This window comes from Wyeomyia smithii, chromosome 2 (genome assembly GCF_029784165.1).
Source record: "Wyeomyia smithii strain HCP4-BCI-WySm-NY-G18 chromosome 2, ASM2978416v1, whole genome shotgun sequence".
Lineage (NCBI taxonomy): Eukaryota > Metazoa > Arthropoda > Insecta > Diptera > Culicidae > Wyeomyia > Wyeomyia smithii.
The window spans coordinates 166,047,478-166,068,287 of NC_073695.1; the positions used below are offsets into that span (position 1 = coordinate 166,047,478).

The window sequence follows — 20,810 nt, forward strand, 5'->3', positions numbered from 1 at the left end:
TTTGGCCACATCCAGCAATTTTGCCAACTTGGGGTGCAAGAACGTCGGATTCTCTTGCTGCGCGAGCAAAATTTTGACACGCTGTTTCTCTTGCTTGGACGCCATTTTGAAAACTGGAGAGCAATCGGTGAAGACTCGTTTTGGCAAGCGTTGTATATACACTCAACTTCCAAATGCAACATTTCAAAGTTTTTTTAATGCATTTTTAACCGAAATACGTACACCAATTTGAAGTCGACCAATTTTTGCGCGTTCCAGTCTTTAGTACATGTTATACATCTACAACATTTTGTGTGTAATTCAGAGGTTTATTGTTAGGTTGTTTGTTCTTTTATTTCTTTAATGCCTTCACCGGAAATATCCAGCGTCGTGATACTCCATTTTTTAGACAGGAAGCAGAGTGATTTGCTTGCGCTTTATCACGCTGCTTTTCGTTGGATTTTTAGTATAAAAAAGTATTGACCAAAGTATTTGACATAGTTTTAAAAACTCGTAAATGACAAACAGATAAATGTTATATACAGTTATATATGTCATGGATACATGCGTTTTTTTTTTCGACAACGACATTTTTCGATAATCAATCAACCGAAAAACGAACCAGCGATAAATATTTTCTTAGTGTAATAAGTTTGTCAAATAACTTTGACAAAAAATTATCTCCGACTAAAAATCTGTGAAAATTTTATCTGTCAAAAAGTGACAAATATTTGACGCTTGGTCAAAGAGTGTACTACAACCTTAACGAACACGATTCGCTAGTTGGGTGGCAGCCATGTTCTAATCAACGAATTCCGGCTGTACATCCAAACTCCGTTTTCCATTTCACACCAAGCACATTTGGTATAAATATTATATGACTTAATATTGTGCATTTCCACGTAAAACAGGTAAATGACAAAATACGAAAATTTTAATGTATCAGTTATGCCAAATTCGAATTGGTTTTTTGAAATTTAATATATAAGTTAAGACGGACGAAGAGTGATGATCATATTGTAGTTTATCTTAATAAAGATCTGTTCGGACCGTTCAAAATTAAACTCAACGCCATTAAAATCACAAGCAGCACATTTACATTGCAGGTTGTTTTTTTTTTGCATTTTTTGAAAAAGCATAATAGCAATTCAAGTGACATATCGCAAAGGAAATAAATATATGTATACTGAATATTTTTAAAGACTGTGTTTTTAATATGCTGATGAAATAAACCTAAATTATTTCTACCACTGTGCGAAAACATGGAGAACATTTTCTGATTTTTTTATTGTAATATAATGCACTGGTAATGCAATTTTCTATCTGGTAATGAATCACACTACATCGATAGCGGTTGCTTTTTGGCAGGTTTGCATTAGAATTCTGTAGACAATCTGACGGAGAAACCGCTGCCGTAGTTCCGGGGCACTTACCCTTCGACAAAAAAAAAACGTTTTGAGGAAGTCTACCAAATTTTACAACAAAACTTGTTTTGCATTCCTTTCATTTCATCAAACTGTTTCTAACATGCATATCAGACATTGTTTGATTTGTCATTAAACTAAAGTTCGAAAAAACTGGAGACTTTCGTTTCCAGATTCCGAATCGGACCAAACCCAAAACGGATTGTAATGTATTACTTATTTTTTTTATTCACTTACATTTTGAAACATCCAACTCTGGATCATAGAAGCAGAAGTTTTAAAAAATTTGTTCTTCAAAACATTTTTAACAACAACTGAACGTTTATTTGTTAAAATGTTTGTAGTCTAACAACCTTTTAATAATCTCTAGTTATCAAGCAAAAGGCTGACAGGAGAGGTATTCGAATTAGTGGTTTAGATGCTTTGATGTTTCGAGCCGTAAAACGGCAGAACTGTGTATGCGTGAGTCAACATGAAGTGCGCATATAAAGTATGTTTACGCGTGTGTTGAAGAAACATAGCTAACATTGGCTAAGCTCGTTATGAAAATTTTCGCCTTTTTCATGGAATTCGGAACATTTTCGAGAATTTCTCGTTTTATAGAGTTTTATGTTTGATATTTTTGATTGAAGAGTGAATCTTTAGTTGAAACACACTAGAAATTGATATTATTTGAGATTTAGTGTGAAAAAATTGCGACAATATGTCGAAATAAAATTTGTAAAAATGATATGTTTCGAATAGTTGGAGCATAATCTTAGTCATTGTCATAGCTTATGACAAATTCTGTTACTGTATGAAAAATAAGTGGCTCTATTTAGAAGCGCTATCAGAGTACAAGTAAAAAAAAACGAAAAGTGCAAAAAGGTTTCCGGCAAAATGATGAAAACAGCATATTTTACCTAAACCCCAGCATGTTTGTGTGTTTCTCACAAATAAAACAAGTTTCAACATCATTTCTATAACTTTTCGGAAAAGTATGTTTTGTGAGTTTGGTTTAAAATGCATAATTATTTTGAATATCATGCAAAATTGGATAAAGTTCATAACGCTCACTAATACTAATGCATCGACGTGAATTACATACCTTCTGGAACTGTCATACCTGGGGCTTACCGGGTCTACCTTTTGTACCCCTGCAGAAAAAATTGTATACTTACACGCTTACCTATTTACACGTTAAAACAAGATACGTCTACTCTAACTAGTTTAATACTTTTGAATTTATTAAGCATGATATTAAAAGGTTTTCATAATCGATTTTGATACGATATAGTTTTTGAACAAAGATCATTCATATACCGCCATACAAACATGAAAACTTTTAATGAACCATCAGACAAAGGAGTAGCATTATTATATTATCAACATGTTGACCATTTCAGATCCAGCTATGAACAAGGCGGTTCTACAATTTTTACATCGTACTTTCACTTTTGGATGCTGATTCAATTTTGTTTTGATCTAAATTCAGATTATAATATTTACAGCTCGTCGAGAAAATATTATTAAGATGTCTTTTGTTGTTTAATATAAATATTAATAATAATACTTTATTCCATTTCATTCCAATTCCAATTTGTTGTATTTCAACACAATATAATGACCTTTTTTATTCGTAATTTTCTTATTTAACATACATGTTCTCTAAAAAGGTAATAACATCCAGCAATGGCAGAGTATCAACTTTCTTCTTCATATGAGCTAATATTCTATATCACATTTTATAACTTATTTTTTTTAGAGCGAAACGTCTGTGCAAGCGCTGCAGTGTTATTGTAATAACTCATTCCAATTCATGTTTTCAGTCGCAGTAAGGAGCACAACAACAACTATTGATAGGTCATAAATATATCTCGAAAAGTTCATAGAGAGCAGTCATCGAGATCTTCTTTGCATCCCCTAGCATTTCTTGTTGTATTTTTTAATTCATTTTTATTTATCTCACATTTTATGTACATGATCATATCCATATTGTTTGGATGACTTTATACGGTGAATGGTTGCGCTGCCATGTTGTACTTAATTGAAATAATAACTTATTTCAATTCATGTTTTTTTTCAGCCACAGAAAGTAGCTCAATAACAACTATTGATATATCGTGAATCATTCTAATATAAGTTCATCTATTTTATTTTAGCACAACATAGCGAACATTTCCCATTTGTTTTTCCTCGTTAAAAATTTGAATATTTCAGCTATGGGAGGCAATCAACTGAGATCTTCTTTACATACCCCAATACTTCTTAGTGTATTCAATAATTCATCTTTACTATTCTCACATTATATATACATGATCATATCTATATTGTTACATTAATCATTTGAATCATGGTCATATCACTTATCAAAGTGAATCCTGATCAAAAACCCACCCCACTAACAAAAACACCCTTCCGTGGTCTTTGTAGGGATGCAGAGGTATACTCGGTCTCTAATAAAGCAAAGACTACATACTAACATTCCTTCCTTATTGTTGGTTTCGTGCGGCACTGGCACGACTAGAAATTCATAGTTCCAAGAAAAGCGGGATTGGAAAATTAGCGTTTAAAATTACCTTTATTACGTCCAACAAAACTATAAGCAAGTTAAAAACTCTTTTTTACAATCTCTGAAGCAAGTTTTTGATTTGAATTCCAAAGACATATCACTCACATTTTTTTTTGTGAACTTCGGAACAAGTTCTTGTTGAATAAAACTTAACCGTATTTGGCATCGTTTGACATTATTATTTCAAAATTAAAAAAAAAAATTGAGTTGTGCTCGTGTTGCACGAAACCGACGATATCCCCATCTGACTGTAAGGACGTGGCCGGCGCCGTTATTGGTCTATAAAAAAATCGGGTCATTGAATGATGTACAGTGAGAAGGAATTACCACTCCCAGTTTTTCTTTCAGTTGATTCATTGTGCATCTTGAGTGGCTCGGACCCATCACGGAGTAGCAACCATTGATATGTACAGTCAGAACTAAGCTAAGCTAAGCTAAGTTATCAAGCAAAAGGCTGACATTTCATTGCAAAAGAGATACCTCATACGCAGCATTTGGCGCAAACTATCGTATGATAACATTAGTACATCGTATTAAACATGTGGTTCAAATTACTTTTGCGCCTAAATTCAATCATAGTAATCGACTCACTCCTAGTGTTCGCTCATATAGGTGCACTCCGGCGTGATAAATATCACGTCGAAGCGTTGAATATAAAAGAGTAGGGTAAACAGGTAAAATACGCCCCCCCCCCCCCCCCTAAGGAACATCGTCAATATTGTAGCTATGTTTATCACAAACAACAAATTTTTCATGCAGTTGGATACACTATTTAGTTAGTAATGCACTGCTATTAATTTGTTTTGTAATTACTGTTACACAAAAACGCCATAACTTTTAATAAAAAATATGATTAAATCGCAAGCTTTCCAATCTACCGGGGCAAAACGCCAGATGCAGTATAATATGCCCCATCCAGTAGCTTCATATGGCAGCTCAGCACGCGAAGTGAAACAGCGCTTGAAGTCTCAGGAGCAAACGCTAAAGCAATGAACAAATCAGCCCGGCTAGCGGTGGGGCATAATGCCCGGAGCTGCATTGTAGCCGGAAGCATTGAATACTTAAACAAATTATACATTTTTTATCGTTTCTTCACTAGATACAGCTGCTTAGAGGTTCATTCGAGATATATAAGTGCTAATACCAGGTAATAAACTTTATACACTAGTGAAAAAACGTTACGGAAATGCTGCAAGAAAATAGATCTGAAGCAGCTCAAATCAGAATTGATTTTTGTTCATTTTTTGCTGCTAGTGACAATTATCAAACTTGCACAGAAGGTTGGTCCTATGACCCGCTACGGATTCCCAATAGTCTCATATCTTATTTTTTGTGTGTTTCCGAATAAATGGACTGGGGCGTTATGCCCCGGGGGGGCGTTTTATACATGCTTACCCTAACCGGAGTGTTGCTTTTGCTAGTCGCGCTCCGGCTGGAGCCGTGAGCTTTCAGGAGCTTCACCAAAGTGTGCGAATATGATTTGGAAAACATAGCATGCTGCTCGTGCTCCGGCAGGAGTGTGAAGGTTTTATTTTCGCACTCCAATCGCAACACTGTCCACAAACCCCTCAAACGAAATTCAACGTTATCAGAAATGATGTTTGGCTTCGATTTAGTTGGGCTATAACCCAACGAGCGTGAGCCCAACTTAAACGTAGCCCAACTAAACATAGCCCAACGAGCGAAATTTGACTGTATTTCAAAAACAATTATAAGTTTTCTGGTTACACTGTTCAGATCGAATATTGGCAAGCGGAAACTAACTCATGCTTTCCGTCGACACAAGTTAGAGTTCAAGTGAAAAATAAAATTGCAATATTAATTAGTTAGAAAAATTCAGCGGTAGACTTCACTGTCTAATTTTCGCTGACATATCTAACTTTTTTATGTCATCAACTTCCTAATCAATTAATATGGAAGTGTGTCAATAATTTATACAAATAAGACGGGAGCTTCACAGCTCATTGGGCCAGTGAATACAAATCTTGAAGATATAAGTTGTTTAATTCATTTGTTTGCCAAAGCTCAGAATTTCTGCATTACCTGTATGTATTTGTTTGTGAAGTCATTTGATTCATGCTGCTCTAGAGAATGCGGATAGATACCAGAAAAACAACAAAAAGTCGGCACATCAAATTTTCATTGCTGGAAACCACCAAAATTTTGCTGATTTTTGGTGTGCTGTGCTTCCAGCAATCTGTTCAGCAAAATGAAATTTGCTAATTATTCAGTAATGCTCAATTGCATAGAGGTGACAGGTCGTTTGCTGCATGTTTAGTAAAACAAAATACAACTTGCTGGTTGTCACAGCTAGCTGGCATCCCGCCATGTTTCGAGGACTAACATCTCAGCGTGTGTGTAAACAAGATAGCATATCACCGCCACTTTTCATACGCATAACATAGCATCAATGGGGCCCGCAAATTGCGGATCCGCAGTGATGTTAGCTCCTAACGGAGCAAAGCAAATAAGATAGAGATGCCAGCTAGCTGGGTTGTCAGCTATGACAATTTGCTGTTCATTCAGCAAAGCATAACCCAAGGAACAATTATTGTTGCCTAAACGTTTACTCCATCACTTTTATTAGACTACAGTTGAACAACAACCGAAATGAAAAATAAAAAACTTCTGTTCAATGGTTGTTCAGTTAAATTTGGAGAAATTATCCCACACACAGTTGTTTAGGAACGGCGAAGAGAATTTTAAACAACAACAGCAGAATATTTTATTCAACACTCATGAAACCAGCGTTGAACAGCTGCACCGGAAAACATTTATCAGGCTACTGTTCGGCATGTGTTCGACCTGTCTAACAAAATACTTATTAAACATCTGGTAAACCGTTGCTCGACTTTAGAAAGGCTCTTGTTAAACGCGTGTTTAATAGTGATGTTTGCCAACGTTTGTTTCGCGCATTAGAACATACTTACCCAGCTCACGCTGAATAAGGGCGGGGAAAAAAGTTTAATCGACATTAATTCAGCTCTTTTGGCACAAAAAAAATGCAAAATAAAAATTCAATTTTTTTCATTATAATTATTATTATTAGCTCCGTATTAGTTTTTTACTTGTTGAAATACCTATGGGTCAATTTTTAATTTATATTAGAAAGCAATGTCACCCTTTTTATAAACCATCCTTTTTGTGTTGGGTTCCTGGTGAGATTCGAACTTGCGGTCCATTGCTTGGCAGTCATGGAAGAATGCATCTGAGCTAATCTGTAATATGACGTGTGCTGTGTTTCAAGTGAATATGCTTCTTAACGTTCTGGTCTAACAAACGTTGAACAGGCGTTACATAACTGCGGGAATATAAACTTCTTGCACGCAGCTTTAATGTCGAATCCATTTTCGCGGTGTAGCTACACGAGGACTACACTTGTGCCCTGTAGGTGTTTTTTTTTTCATTTTCCCGGACTACACCCGAAAGCGACAGGGTGTAGTTGAAAACACCAACAACAAAAATAAATACAATCAAATACCGTACGAAAAAAGCTGGGTGTAGTTTAGTTTGAGTGTTCGTTTCAAGTAAAGGTTAAAAAGTGTAGTCCGGGACGGTGTAGGGTGTAGTACCGTCGCGAAAATGAACTAGACATAAGCGAAACTTACCGGTTGATTTGACATGACCAGGCATGCCAAATCTACAGAATAGTCAGCAAATCTTGGTTTTAGTGCGTATGTAAGCAACGGTCATACCGTGCGCCGGCATTGGTATTTTCTCCCTTCGATGCTTTTTGTAGTGGTTTTCTATACTTATTTTAATTATTTTTAAATATTTCTGTGAAATAAATTATATATATATATATATATATATATATATATATATATATATATATATATATATATATATATATATATATATATATATATATATATATATATATATATATATATATATAATATATATATATATATATATATATATATATATATATATATATATATATATATATATATATATATATATATATATATATATATATATATATATATATATGTATATATGTAATTATTTTTTTTCACTGTTTTAATTTTCAAACAAATGTAGCTCGATAAAAAGCAACATCTAACAGTTACTCAGTAATTGAAAATGTAATGTTGTGTATTAGTTAGCATTGGGGAATAAATCTATTGTATTTTATTGAATATATTTATTCTCTTGGAATTAATCGATCCACCGATTCAACCGACTAGCCTGGATCGATCTTTTATATTATTTTATACGAAATCTATCATTTATATTTTAATATTTCATATATTAATATTTAATATTATTTAACACATATGGATCTTCTGAAAATTGCGCAAAAACTTGTTGCTGCTCTTCAGTTCGAATCTTCTGGCATCCCTGATCATTGTTATGTCGCTGTCATGTCAGCATCCATCATTCAGTCTTCAGTTTGATTAATTTATTCCGCGGCTTTAGTCTCCAGTGTTATTGTGTTGCTTGTCTCTGTTTATCGGTTTTGATCGTTTTGATTGAGTGTTCACGAGTGAGGTAACTATAAATATGAAGTGAAATCAAGCAATTAACATTTTTCAATTAAAGGAAATTACTTCTGCGTGGTACAAACCGTCGAAGCTAGCGGTCACTGTGGTTCCGTAGAATTCAGGAAAGACAGCTACCTCAATTTAAGAATTTGGCTTTTATCATTTGCTAGAACATAACGGTAAGTAGGTACAACACTATGCTGTATCGTATTTTAATAATTTTACAAATCCATTTCTAGGAACTTCAATGAAATTTACACCAAAGGAAGATGGTGCATTTGACCGCGATGAGTAGGTAAGAAACTATAATTTTGCGTTGTATAAACAGGGATACCATCTGGCCGGAGGTGGAAATCAGGACATTTCATAGTTTCAAAACCCACCCTGGTAGAGACAGTAATAATAAAACCGGAGCGCTAGCCCCGCAATTATTTTGTATGCTAATAGTTGTCCGCGAAGTCTGTGCTTAATAAATAATAAGGTCAAGTTTGTACAGCGTAATGTTCGTACCAATACTTTGCCTTTTATTTGATTTACGCTTTTTTGATTTAACTGTTATAGATGTGAAGAAGCAGATAAATGAGTAGAATGCTTGTTGAGAGGCACACTGTCGCAGTGAAAAAATATGACATCGAGTGGTTCAATTCTGTTAAAACCGAGGGACATTTCAAAGGCGTGCGACACGCCTCGCGGGACAAATTTCTGAGCGGGATATGTTGTTGAAATGAGGGACCGTATAGTCACTTCATATTTAGATGTTTAACGATTTCAACACCTAGAAGATTCCTCTCGCCACTTCGCTGAGATTCAACAGAAGAAAAAATTCGTTTGCGTTGTGTCCCGAAATGGTTCACTTTGAAAACCAGGACAAATGCCAGAATATAAAAAATGAATCAGTACGCTCAAATAGGATCACAGAATTAGGACATGCTCTGCTAAATCAGGACGGATGGTATCCCTATGTATAAATATACATATATTATTGTTTTGAACGCTTCGTATCGTATTTGTGATCGAACGCAATTTGGTCGAATCAGTTGAATATATGATCTGCGATATGATGTTCACTTATACGAGAGTGTTGCATCGATTAGTTCGTAAAAAAGATACTTGGTCAGCAATAATAAAAGTGTTAAAAATATCTTTTTTTAACACTTTTACTATTGCTTACGAAGGTTCATTTGTAACTCAAGTGTTTTATAGTAAATTATCATTTGTTTATTTTGTGTGGCTAATCAATCAACACTATTTTAATGTGAAATTATAATTGTTAGGATTTATTTGCTTTGGCGATTAGAGATTGTTATTCGTAGGGATTTAAACCTACTTGTCAAGTAAAGAGAACTAATCTTACAACTAATTTAGTTGCATACTAATTGACTATGAGGAAAGCTTATCGTAGCAATTGGGGATTGCAGCGATTTTTATCGAATGTTGGGAATAATTTTATTTGACATAGCTTCTAACATTTCGATACCAGTAAGTCTGTAAATCGAGTGTACCAAACCAATGATGACGCTTTAAAATCTTTTTCAGAATTTAATTCTGAATCCTTCGAAGCGTTTTTTTCTTGTTGAACATCAACTCGATCAGGTTGGTATTGCATAAAGCATTGCTGGTCTGAAAATTTGTTTGTAAATCAAAAGTTTATTCTTCAAACAAAGTTTAGGGTTACTAGTAATTAGACGACATAAAAATCATATATATTTATTGCACTATGTCTGTATACTTTCAATTTACTGTTTGAAAATAAGTTTTATGATTAAACTATGTTTTTTTAGTTGCTGGAGGAGTGATTACTGATGATGCGGGAGGAGAGGATGGAACAATGTAGCTACAACAAAACGACAACACAGAAAAAGAAAGGTGTAAAAGATTGTGTATTAGGCCACTTTCTGCATAGTTTTAAGTTGTATATATTGTTTATTCAAAAGCAAGCTTAATCTGTAATCTGTAAATCTGTATTAGGACATAAAAAAAGATTCAACATTATGTATTCCTACTGAATGTACGAGAATAGAATGATTTTGATTTAATAAAAGACACTTTTTCATCACACATCAATAAATTTTTGATCGGTCTCGATTCTTTCCAATAGGGCGCTTAGTTCTCAGTATTATTGCAAAAGAAAAATTGAATTTCGATATCTTTCGTGTTATAGATTCAAGCTTTATGCAATGCAATGACGCAACCGGTTACGGAACACCGGAACCAAGCTGAACGCGAAAGACGATTCTGATAGAAATTATTGTAGTGAATATTTAACTGGGTATGGGGCTAACAGCAAAGTCATGAAAACGCTGTTAGACGCACCCGAATTTATGTTTCTTCAATTGATTTTTACTGATTATGCTTTGATATGAAATAATCCACCTTGTAACCAACCTGATAACCTGATTTCAAAATACCTAATCGTAACAAACTCGGTTGACTGACCGTTTGCTTAATTTTTTTATTTAAGTTGTGTGCTCGACGGAGAATCCGGGTGCCTTTTTAGGTATTTCATTTTTTTTTCACCTTAATCTATAGTGCTAGAAATTGGTGACATCTCAGAACACGTTGAAAGGCAACTTTGGATATTAGTTTTTAAACAGCAGCGGAGGGAGGGGGGTCTAGCATGAGGGACTTTTTTACTCCTTACGTGAATAGTGGGGTACCCGTGTACCCAGAAATTAATATTCTTGTAACGTTTGCAATTTTTATCCGATTTAAATAGTTATAGCACTAAAAAATTCAGCAACTTCAGTTTTCCCGTGGGTATATTCCGAAACAGAGGAGCTCTATGAATTTTTGAACAGAATCTCACACTTATTGATTCATAGTTTATGAAATTACTTCAACAATCTATTTTCATGATTTCGGGTGTTCTTGGTGATATACCTCCAACATGGTCCTTGTTTTGTTCACTGAATGATTACTCTAGAAGAGCCCCATGGGAAATTTGTTCCCGAAATGGCTTGCTAAAGATAATTCATGAATTGGCTTTCATGATATGGCTATAATATCGTCAATTTTTTTTTGTTTGGAATAAAAAAAACTTTAGGGGGAACACTGAAAATTTTGAAAGAAGATAAGCTGCGAATCTAAGGCAATCCATAAGACAGTTGCGATCAGCTGAAACCAGTTTGTTTTCATCTTTTGACATCTACACGTTTGTACGAACAGTCGCAACTTGGATGCAATGCGAATCGAAAAGCGTGAAAAACAACAGTTGTCCGATTGGTTGCTCTAGTATTGCGTGGAGCAATACTTGACCCAACAATAGAATACCACTTTAGATTTACTTTCCAACGCTCAAAGGTCTCGTGTTCGGTTATGTTTTGGATTTGCAACTTGAAAAACAACAACAATAGCAACAATAACAAACCAATGGAACGTCACCCGTGGATTGCCTTCTTTTAGTGGTTTGAAAACAACGTTTATGCTGCGTTAAACTAACTATACGGCGCGTTGAGAATGATGTTCCATAAAACCGGTAGTCTAACGTTCGCGTCTATAAGAGCTAAAGAATTGCTCCTTGAAAGACTTAAAATTCATATGTGCAGCATTTGAACAACACGTGCAGAATAACAGTCGCCAGGTTGCCGTTTGAAATGTTCAAATCGCTTTTATTAGGCGAGAACGCAACTGATGAGCGGAGAGCTTTAAAGCGCTTAAACGCAGCACATATTTATTAGTGTTGCTAATAATCTCTTGCAAACGTTTAAACAACTTCTGTTAAGCTGGAGTTCCACTATTGGAATAATATATGAATAAAGAATGCGGCAACGTTTGTACAACAAATAATTCAACGTGTTGTTTATTCAGCACCGGTTGCATCTACACTGCTCTTATTTCACATTTGCCTTTATAAGGGCTTCCAAATTGTTCCTTGGGAAATCAATTTGCTGGTTAACCAGTTAGTTCAAGGGAACCATGTTTCCGTCAGGCACCAGATTCCATCCGCCCATCGGATCATAGGCAAATTACTGTTGAACTAGAGATGTATGATTATCATTTCAACTTTTAAGTTCATCTAGTCCATCAAGGACTTAGCTCTGGTCTCATATTCGCTATCAGGAGCTTAGCGATGATCCCGTACCAGCTGCGCAGCGATTTGGCGTGTTTTACTAATGACAGCTTGACGTAAATTTTTTGCCATATCAATTCTTTTGCTGGATTCCAGCAAACATTCATTTACTGTTTTCTGTTCAGCAAATAGTTTTGCTGTATTTTCGAGAATCACTGAATCGATTACTGGTTTTCAGTAAATGTATTATTGTTTCAGTTGAAAACCGAAATAATGACTCGCGACTTTCGATTTTTTAACCTTATACACAATGCGCATAATGTCGCATCTAGTGCGCTGTATAGCGCATCTGACGCGCCATACAGCGCACTAGATGCGACACTATGCGCATTGTGTATAAGGTAAAAAATCGAAAATCGAAAGTCGCGAGTCGATATTTCGAATTTCAACTGGAACAATAATATCAAAAATTCAAAAAATGATCTCAGCTATTGTATCGATACTTCTGGTATCGTTACTTTTTGACCGATATTCTGGGTATCTCGATACTCTCGATTCTTCGGGTATCGATACTGAAGTATCGATACTTTCCGTCGTATCGCCCAATGCTACTCGCTGAATCTTCATCTGTCGCCATTTGACATATGACACGGCTCGTCATTTGACATATAAGAACAAAACAAATCAACTGAAAGTGTTTCGCACATGATGATCACTGTGATGAAACAGTGGGGCAGATTCACACGCTCATTATTTGTTACTCTATAGTGAGTTAGATATGGCCCATTTTTGAAAAAAGTGGAGGTACCCTAATTTGAGTACTTTTACGGTTACTCACTTCTGAGTAAGGGCGTCATACATGCTCATTATTTGTTACTCTATAGTGAGTTAGATATGACCCATTTTTGAAAAAAGTGGAGGTACCCTAATTTGAGTACTTTTACGGTTACTCACTTCTGAGTAAGGGCGTCATACGTCAAAAACTGATTAGAATCTACTCTGTTTATGCAAACCAGGAATTAACGAAAATAAGTACAAGTTACCCAGTTTGCCTAAATTTGAAAATTTGGAAATTTGATGATTTCTGGTTTTTGTAAATCTGACTCGATAAATAAAATAAATTCAGAACAATCAAAATCATAGATTTATTTTTTATCGAAACATTATAAAAGTTTTAAATCATTCACGTGTCTTTATATAATGCGGCAACCAACCGGTTCACAGTTGCCCGTGAACTGTGGCTCATGTTTTTGTACAGTACGCACACCAGAAAATCCGTCATCATCCGTCACCAAACACTGCGAAATTGTATCGATTGCATGTATTGGGCACTGTACATCGATACAAATGTTTCCGTTCATTATCACGAATAAAAGCCCGACCTAAAACGGCATCGCAGGACACACAACATGCGGTTGTTCATTTTGAAGAGATGTTTTTTATGTTTTCAAATCCTCTGCAATAATGATGTTGGGCTGAAATTGTTATGGAATATTGCTACATGTTGTTTGTAATGTAATTGATTAGGAAATTATTGATTTGATGAAAGATCAAATACTTACTGCTAGCAAACGAATAAAAAGCGACACCAATTGTTTTTCGGAAACAAATAATATCGCTGTTGAAAACTTTTGACATATACATATACTCAGGGGTGAGTAAACATCATGGATAATAACTCAAAACTGAGTAAACATGGTAGTTATGAAAATTTGGGTAAATGTTACTCAATTATCCAGTACCCGATAACTCACTTTTTGATATTTTGCATAAGAATACCAAACTGAGTAGATCCTAATCAAATTAGAGTTAAAATAAAGCAGCGTGCAAGTGCAATTCACTTGAAAGGGATGTTGAAATCATACGTAAATGATGTGCGGTTCATAAATGTCACTTAATGCGCGCGACAACTTGGAACGAAAGTGAAAAATGATTGAATTCGATAAAAAATATTCTTCAAATAACAATGCAGAGTCATTTTCATATCCATTTGATGAAACACTTGGATGAAGCGTGCGCAGTTTTTTCAGTGTGAATTCCAATCCAGGGCAGGGATGCCAGGAAATTTTTTCAAATGTCTTCACGATCCAAGAAAATATGTCTTCACATGTCTTCTAACCAGAAATGGCTCGTTGAAACCTGGGAGGGAGAAACGAATACTACACTCAAAACAGAGAACACGCACATGCGTCGTTTTCTGATAGCGTGTAACTATCTTCTTGCTGTAACGCATGCATGACTCATACGAAGTTTTTAGTAACATCAGGAATTCGCGTTGACGGTGTTGCTGATATTTGTTTGGTTTTTGCGTGCGAAAAAGAAGAAAGGAAATATTTTTGCTTTTGTCATGACGCACACTTTGACAATCACATATGAGAGCTCACATAAGTGCAAACAGCCTTAAAAATCTTTTTCAACGCAAATAATGTGTGTTTTTTTTTCAATTTGCCGTTGTATAAAAGTTTTTTCAGAGTTTTGAGCTCGACCGTAGTGAAGTATGTTCGAAATTGTAACCAAAGCCTTAAATCCAGAGAAGCGCAAGTTTAATAATCGAAGTACGCTAGCATGATTATTACTTAAAGCTTATGAAATGTATTATTTTACGTAAAAACAAATCAAAATATTTTGTGAAATGACAATGAATGCAAAACCTGTTTGCGATGAATATTTTTTCGATTAACTGAAAGGTGTCAGTTATAACAATACTCATCGCAAAAAAATGCTTTTTTTTCCTTGGTTCAAATTGACAGTCGATGACAGCTCATTCTGGTTCATTTTGACACTTTCACAGCTTCGTATCCGTTTCTCCCTCCCAGGTTGAAACCCATCGAATGTAGAAAAAAATTCTGGCAAATCAAAATAAAAAGGTCTCCACCTCTGCAAAACGTGGATCATAATCACATGTTTGGTAATGTCTGTACATATTTTTCAATGTCTTCCATTTGTCTTCACAAACAAGGATGTCTTCACCGCGGGGTAAATGTCTTCCATTTGAAGACATGTCTTCCAATCTGGCATCGCTGATTTAGGGATACCATGTCCAGAAGTTTTTGAATTGGCCCTGAAACAAGTAAAAGAGATTTTTAAGGCTGTTCGCACCTACGCGAATTCTCATATGCAATTGTCAATTTATGTGTGAAAACAAAAGCAAAAATATTTCCCTCCTTCACTTTCGCAAGTAAAAACCAATATCAACAGAGTCGTCAGGGCCAATTAGGGATTCAGATTCCAAGTAGATTTTCAGGTTTTTCGATCAGTTGCAGATACTATTCAAAAACATCTGGCATCTCTGCTCTAATACGAAAACAATAACAACTCTGTGAAAATAATACTGCATAGATTGTTAAAATTTAGTTTCACCATGTCCAAACAGTAAGTTTTACGATAATTGTGAATTATTCTCAAAAACAATTTATTCATCATATACAGGTACGGATTAATAGATCCTAAGGCAATTAGGGCATCGAAAACAGTTTTAAAAAAACCGACCGCTTTCGAAAGTGATTCGGATTCTGATGCAACTACTCCTAGGCACAACATTAAAGCTGAGCTGGGGGAATGTCAAAAGCGGCAAGCAGCTCGAGCACAGGAAAAAGCTCTAGCGGAAGATCCAACTATATATCAATACGATGAGTTGTACGATGAGATGGATGGCAAACGAAAGGAAGCCAAAACTAGCAAGTCGAAGGAGGAACGCAAACCGAAATACATTGGGAAACTTCTAGAGACGGCTGAAAAGCGCAAAAAGGAGCAGGAACGACGTATTGAAAGGCAGGTCCAGAAAGAACGAGAAGCAGAAGGGGAAATGTTTAAGGACAAAGAATCGTTCGTTACTTCCGCTTATCGTGCGAAACTGGAGGAGATGAAAGAAGCAGAGGAACAAGAAAAGCGCGAAGAATATTTGGAAAGTATTGGGGATGTTACTAAACAGGATGACTTAGGGGGATTCTACCGGCATATTTATTCACAGAAGGTTGGTGAAAGCAGCGTGAAAATTGTGGAACCACAGATTGATAACAGAATAAAATCGAGCGATTCTGAAGATGATACAAATGATAAAAATGAACGAAACGTTGAAACTGATTCAAAAAAGGTTCTGAACCAAGCTAAACATATGGAAACAATGCATCCAAGAAAATATCGTAAAAGACGATCTGACGAGGATGATAATATTGATGCGGAAAAAAATGATCATTCGAATAAAATTCATCTACATTCTAATTTGGATGCCGATTCGGATTTTAGTATAGATTCAAACAGTAGCAGTAGTGAGACCGGAAGTAGCAGTGAAAGTAGCGACAATGAAGATGCGAAGGGCCACGAGGACAAACCTAAAGACGGTAAGTTTGAAAATAAGAGCATAGAAACCGAACCAGATGGTGGGCCTAAGAATGGTGTTGATGAAAAGTTAGAGGAAGATGTTAAACCTACTAATGGAACAGACGCAGCAATAATTGATGATGTGAAGACACACAAGAAAGAAGTAAAGAAAAAAGAATCGAAAGTTGATATTTGGAAAAAGCGAACAATCGGAGCAGTATTCGATGCGGCTTTGCAAAGATATTATGAACGAAAGGCGGCGAGAGAATCTGGTTAGGGTACGGCTCGTTAGGAAATTGCATGGAAATGAATAAACAACATAAGAAAACATGAATCGTATAAACCCGAATCTTTTTAGAGCGTAGCGGTTTGTTTTAATTTTGTCCATATCGTAAGCTTATTCTTCTGGAGATTCACTCTCTTCTTCCCAGTGTAACCAGTTCAGTGTTTAATACGGTGAGTCACAATCTGAAAATACTAGTCTCACTCGTTCACCTGAGCGGAAGACTAATTAACTTTACTCGAACGAAACATATAAGATGCACAAAACATAATTTTCTATTATTTTGTTTTTTATTTTAACCATATCTTTCAGAAGAATCTGCATTGCATTTCATTACAAAGATTTATCTTTTACAACGTATTGCGAAAATCTAGCTTTGTTTTGGTTAGAATTCCATCATCCCCACAATCAGCGTTATAACCTTTTCTGTACTTCATACCAGGAGCCTCGAACCAGATGTCGTACCAAGCTTTGAAGTCTTCCGCGGACACAATTAGTTCGGGTACGTCATATCGTGGAACATTAAAAAAGTTGAACAAATCTGGTTTATCCATGTAACGAGCACGAGCTTCCGTCCATTCACCTTCATTGGCCATTCGCCAGTCACGCATATGTGTGTCATCTTTGTCGAACCGATCAAAATCGATTCGTTCAATGTCTTCAACAACAACCTCTGTTTCACCATAATCTGACCAATCATAAACCAACAACTCGGCATGAGTGCTTATATCTTTTAAGTATTGCTGTTTGTAAATATGTTCCATGTTCATTAGATATTGATCAGTCAGAACTTTAGAATTAACCTCGGCTGGATTGCTACGCTTTTTAATGCGATCTTTTATTACTTTAACTGGGACATCTAGATAAATAACCAAATGAGGTTTCATCAATTCTTGAAAAGTATTGTTAACCAGTTCGTAATATACAGATCGGGCTCCTTTCGACAAGTATCCGTTTTTAAACATGGTTTCTACAAAGACGAAATCCGAGTAAACGCAGCGGTCCAGCACAACTCCTTCGCCAGTCGAAAACAGATGAGCTAATGCATCTACATACTGTGAGTAGCGTTGCATTAGCATGCGAATCTGGAAAGTTGCTACATTTCGGTGAGTGGGATCCTGTAGAAACTTGTTTGTGTCAAAACTTTGCATATTGACAGGAAGTTGCGAATCCAGCTTGCGCAAATCGTACCCATAAGCATTAATATAGTAATTATCCATTGTCGGTTCGGGGAAATATTTCATCTCCAATTCGGTGGCAAGCTCCTTAGCAAATGCAGATTTACCGGCAGCAATAGGACCGTCGACGACTACAACCTGCGAATAATATATAAGCTTCATTATTCATATTACTCATTTTATAGCATTTTAAAAATGACCTTAGTATTTTCATCAAAACGATTTGTAGTATCCTTGAAAATTGTATCTTTCCACGCTTGAAAAGCTGTGTAAGGTTTTTCAAGGTACGGGAATGGTTTTGGTTTGCTCAACTTCGAACCGCGCAGAGTTTTGCCCGATATGTTACATGTTTGAATTATTCCGGCAGAAACACACCATTGGGATTCCAAGAGCGGTTTAACCGTAGGGGATCGATTTATAAACCGAACACCAACACGAAAGACACTAGTCATTGCTCGACTGAAATCTGTAAGCGAAAATGGAAAATATTACGTAAGAGCATTTTAACAAAAGAACTGATGTTCAAACTTATTTAAAAGTTAGAATTATTAATCTTAAATAAATACTTACCTCTACTGTGTTTGCTAATGCGAAAAAAGCTATTGAAACAAATTGATACTCAGAGAAAATGAAGTTTTGTTTTGCAGTAAAAGCAAAACGATCGTAAGCAAATTTCAGCCGCTTTGACAGCGATGCCGACCAGAGATGCCAGCTATTTTTGAAAAATTTTTGATACTGCTCGATATACCGGAAAATCTGCGTGAAGTAAATAATCAACAAGGTACATATATAGATCATTGTACGATGACGTCACAAAACAAGAAGAAGAAAGAGATTTGACAGTTGTTACGGGTTTGTTTACAAAGTAAAATTTTTGGCCCGAATAAAAATGCGGAGGTGTCTTGGTCAAAATTGCGTTTCCAAGAATACAACAAAACTTCACAGTAACGAATTCGCATAGGCGGAGAATTTTCCCATCTTTTTCGCACTCATTTTCACTACTATCAGAAAAGTGAGGTTATTTTTCGTGTGCAATGATACAAAGGAGAGGCAGATAAGTTTTCTAAGTGCTAGTGTCGTCGTCTTTTTCGTGTTCCCACACGACCCGAAAAAATCCAAGAGATCAGAGCTGGCGAGTGAAAAGTTGTGACGTCACAAAATTTATTTACATTTGTCAGTCAGTGGAGGTTTTTGGAAAATTCATTTTTGTGTGTTCTGAAATTATTTAAAAAACGTAAATGCAATCGTGTACAGTGAAAAATTACGGTATCTCAGCTTATCCGGCCAAATGCTAGGCATAAGCTTACATACTTCTCCTAAAAACTCTGATGTGCGAAAATGCTGGCATTCGTTCTATCGGGTAGCAGATCTCACAAAGTTTTGTGTTTGTTTGCAACATTTTTGTGCGGATCACTTCTAGCATAGCACACCATCTCCAGTGAATCCATCGGCACGGACGGTTCGAGTAGATCCAGATCTATGAGGGTAGCATAGCTGGTCAGGCAACACTAGGTACATGCACCAGCCGAAGAATTTACTCCTCCGGCCGATCAGGTTCAATCAAAGTACAAATGAGCAAGTTTTTCCGATGGATCTATGGTGGCTCTGAAATGAAATAATAGCAATTTGCCATTCATCAGGCGCTTAACTTATATCAGTTAGTATGTAGATTGAGAATGTATCTTGATAGCCAGCATGTATGCAATATTACATGTAAAGCTTTGAATGGGAAGCTCAAAGCTGTACAACACATGCGCGGCAGCTTAGGTGTGTGCTACAAGCAATAGTAGGTAGACAAGTCTAAGAAAGAGAAACACAAAATAACTGTAACAATAGCTAGGCCAACACGGTCGCTTGTAATGACCTGACGAGATGATTTCGAATGAAGATCACCTTTTAACCTGGAATTAAAACCGAGTAGTTTAATTTGGCTTTACATTCCAACAAATGGTTATGGGCCCAGTAGTTAACTGGTAGCAGACGCATCCCCAGTAGTGAACTGGTAGGTGAAAACCAGTAGTTAACTGGTAGCAGTAGCATCACCAGTGGTAAACTGGTAGGTGCAAACCAGTGGTTAACTGGTAGCTGCAGCAGTCCTCGGATTGGACCTGGAAAACCAGTGGTTAATTGGTACCTGCAGCAGACCTCGGATAGGAGTTAGCAAACCAGTGGTCAACTGGTAGTAGTAGCAGTAGGAGCAGTCCTTGGACCGGACGTCTTGAATCAGTGGTAGACTGATAGTCGATAGGCAAACGAGAGGACACCGCCTGACGCTTACCAGGCCAAAACGACAACTTGACGTAGGAATGGTGGCTACGAAAGGGGAACTTTCGAGCGCGCCTTACCCTACCTTCGTGTTAAGAGAGCGTTATTAGTACTTTCAAATAAGGACCTGTACGGAATGACTACCACCGAAATAAAGCGGATGTTTTTTGATGCAGAAGCTAGGGAAGGCAAAGCGAAGGAGAGGACTCCATTAAACGTCGCCTTGACATCGAAGAAAACCACACGTTGTTTCGGCTGTAACGAAATGGGGCATTTCTACAACAAGTGCCCTCTCGTAAAGTAGTTCAAAG

The 20,810-nt window shown here is 36.2% G+C and overlaps 2 protein-coding genes and 1 long non-coding RNA gene across 4 annotated transcripts; 2 read left to right on the forward strand and 1 right to left on the reverse strand.

The window, feature by feature from the left end:
* The first annotated feature begins 8,317 nt into the window (after positions 1–8,317).
* On the forward strand, positions 8,318–10,502 carry LOC129723233 (uncharacterized). 2 transcript variants are annotated; one of them, XR_008727735.1, is made up of 4 exons: positions 8,318–8,451; positions 8,503–8,623; positions 8,684–8,739; positions 10,226–10,502. It is a non-coding gene; the product is annotated as an uncharacterized LOC129723233 (long non-coding RNA). The 2 variants fall into 2 exon arrangements; XR_008727736.1 differs by having other exon boundaries at positions 8,319–8,446.
* Positions 10,503–15,649: 5,147 nt separating this feature from the next.
* LOC129721304 (nuclear speckle splicing regulatory protein 1) lies at positions 15,650–17,137 on the forward strand. Its single transcript, XM_055673733.1, has 2 exons — positions 15,650–15,825; positions 15,883–17,137. Exons 1-2 carry the CDS (start codon positions 15,815–15,817, stop codon positions 17,048–17,050), a joined length of 1,179 nt encoding a protein of 392 aa, XP_055529708.1. The 5' UTR covers positions 15,650–15,814; the 3' UTR covers positions 17,051–17,137.
* Positions 17,138–17,324: 187 nt separating this feature from the next.
* Positions 17,325–18,975, reverse strand: LOC129721303 (NADH dehydrogenase [ubiquinone] 1 alpha subcomplex subunit 10, mitochondrial). The gene is made up of 3 exons (XM_055673732.1): positions 18,805–18,975; positions 18,435–18,700; positions 17,325–18,372 (listed from the first exon to the last, which is right to left on the reverse strand). The coding sequence occupies exons 2-3, from the start codon at positions 18,684–18,686 to the stop codon at positions 17,407–17,409; spliced, it is 1,218 nt and encodes a 405-aa protein (XP_055529707.1). The 5' UTR covers positions 18,687–18,700; positions 18,805–18,975; the 3' UTR covers positions 17,325–17,406.
* Positions 18,976–20,810: the final 1,835 nt, after the last annotated feature.

What these genes read in the sequence shown, in the direction of transcription:
- LOC129721303 (XM_055673732.1), bottom strand. Translation starts at nt 18,686, where the DNA reads ATGACTAGTGTCTTTCGTGTTGGTGTTCGGTTTATAAATCGATCCCCT. An exon ending in GTTTTGATGAAAATACTAAG is followed by an intron (nt 18,373 to 18,434) that starts GTCATTTTTAAA and finishes TATTATTCGCAG; the next exon opens with GTTGTAGTCGTCGACGGTCC.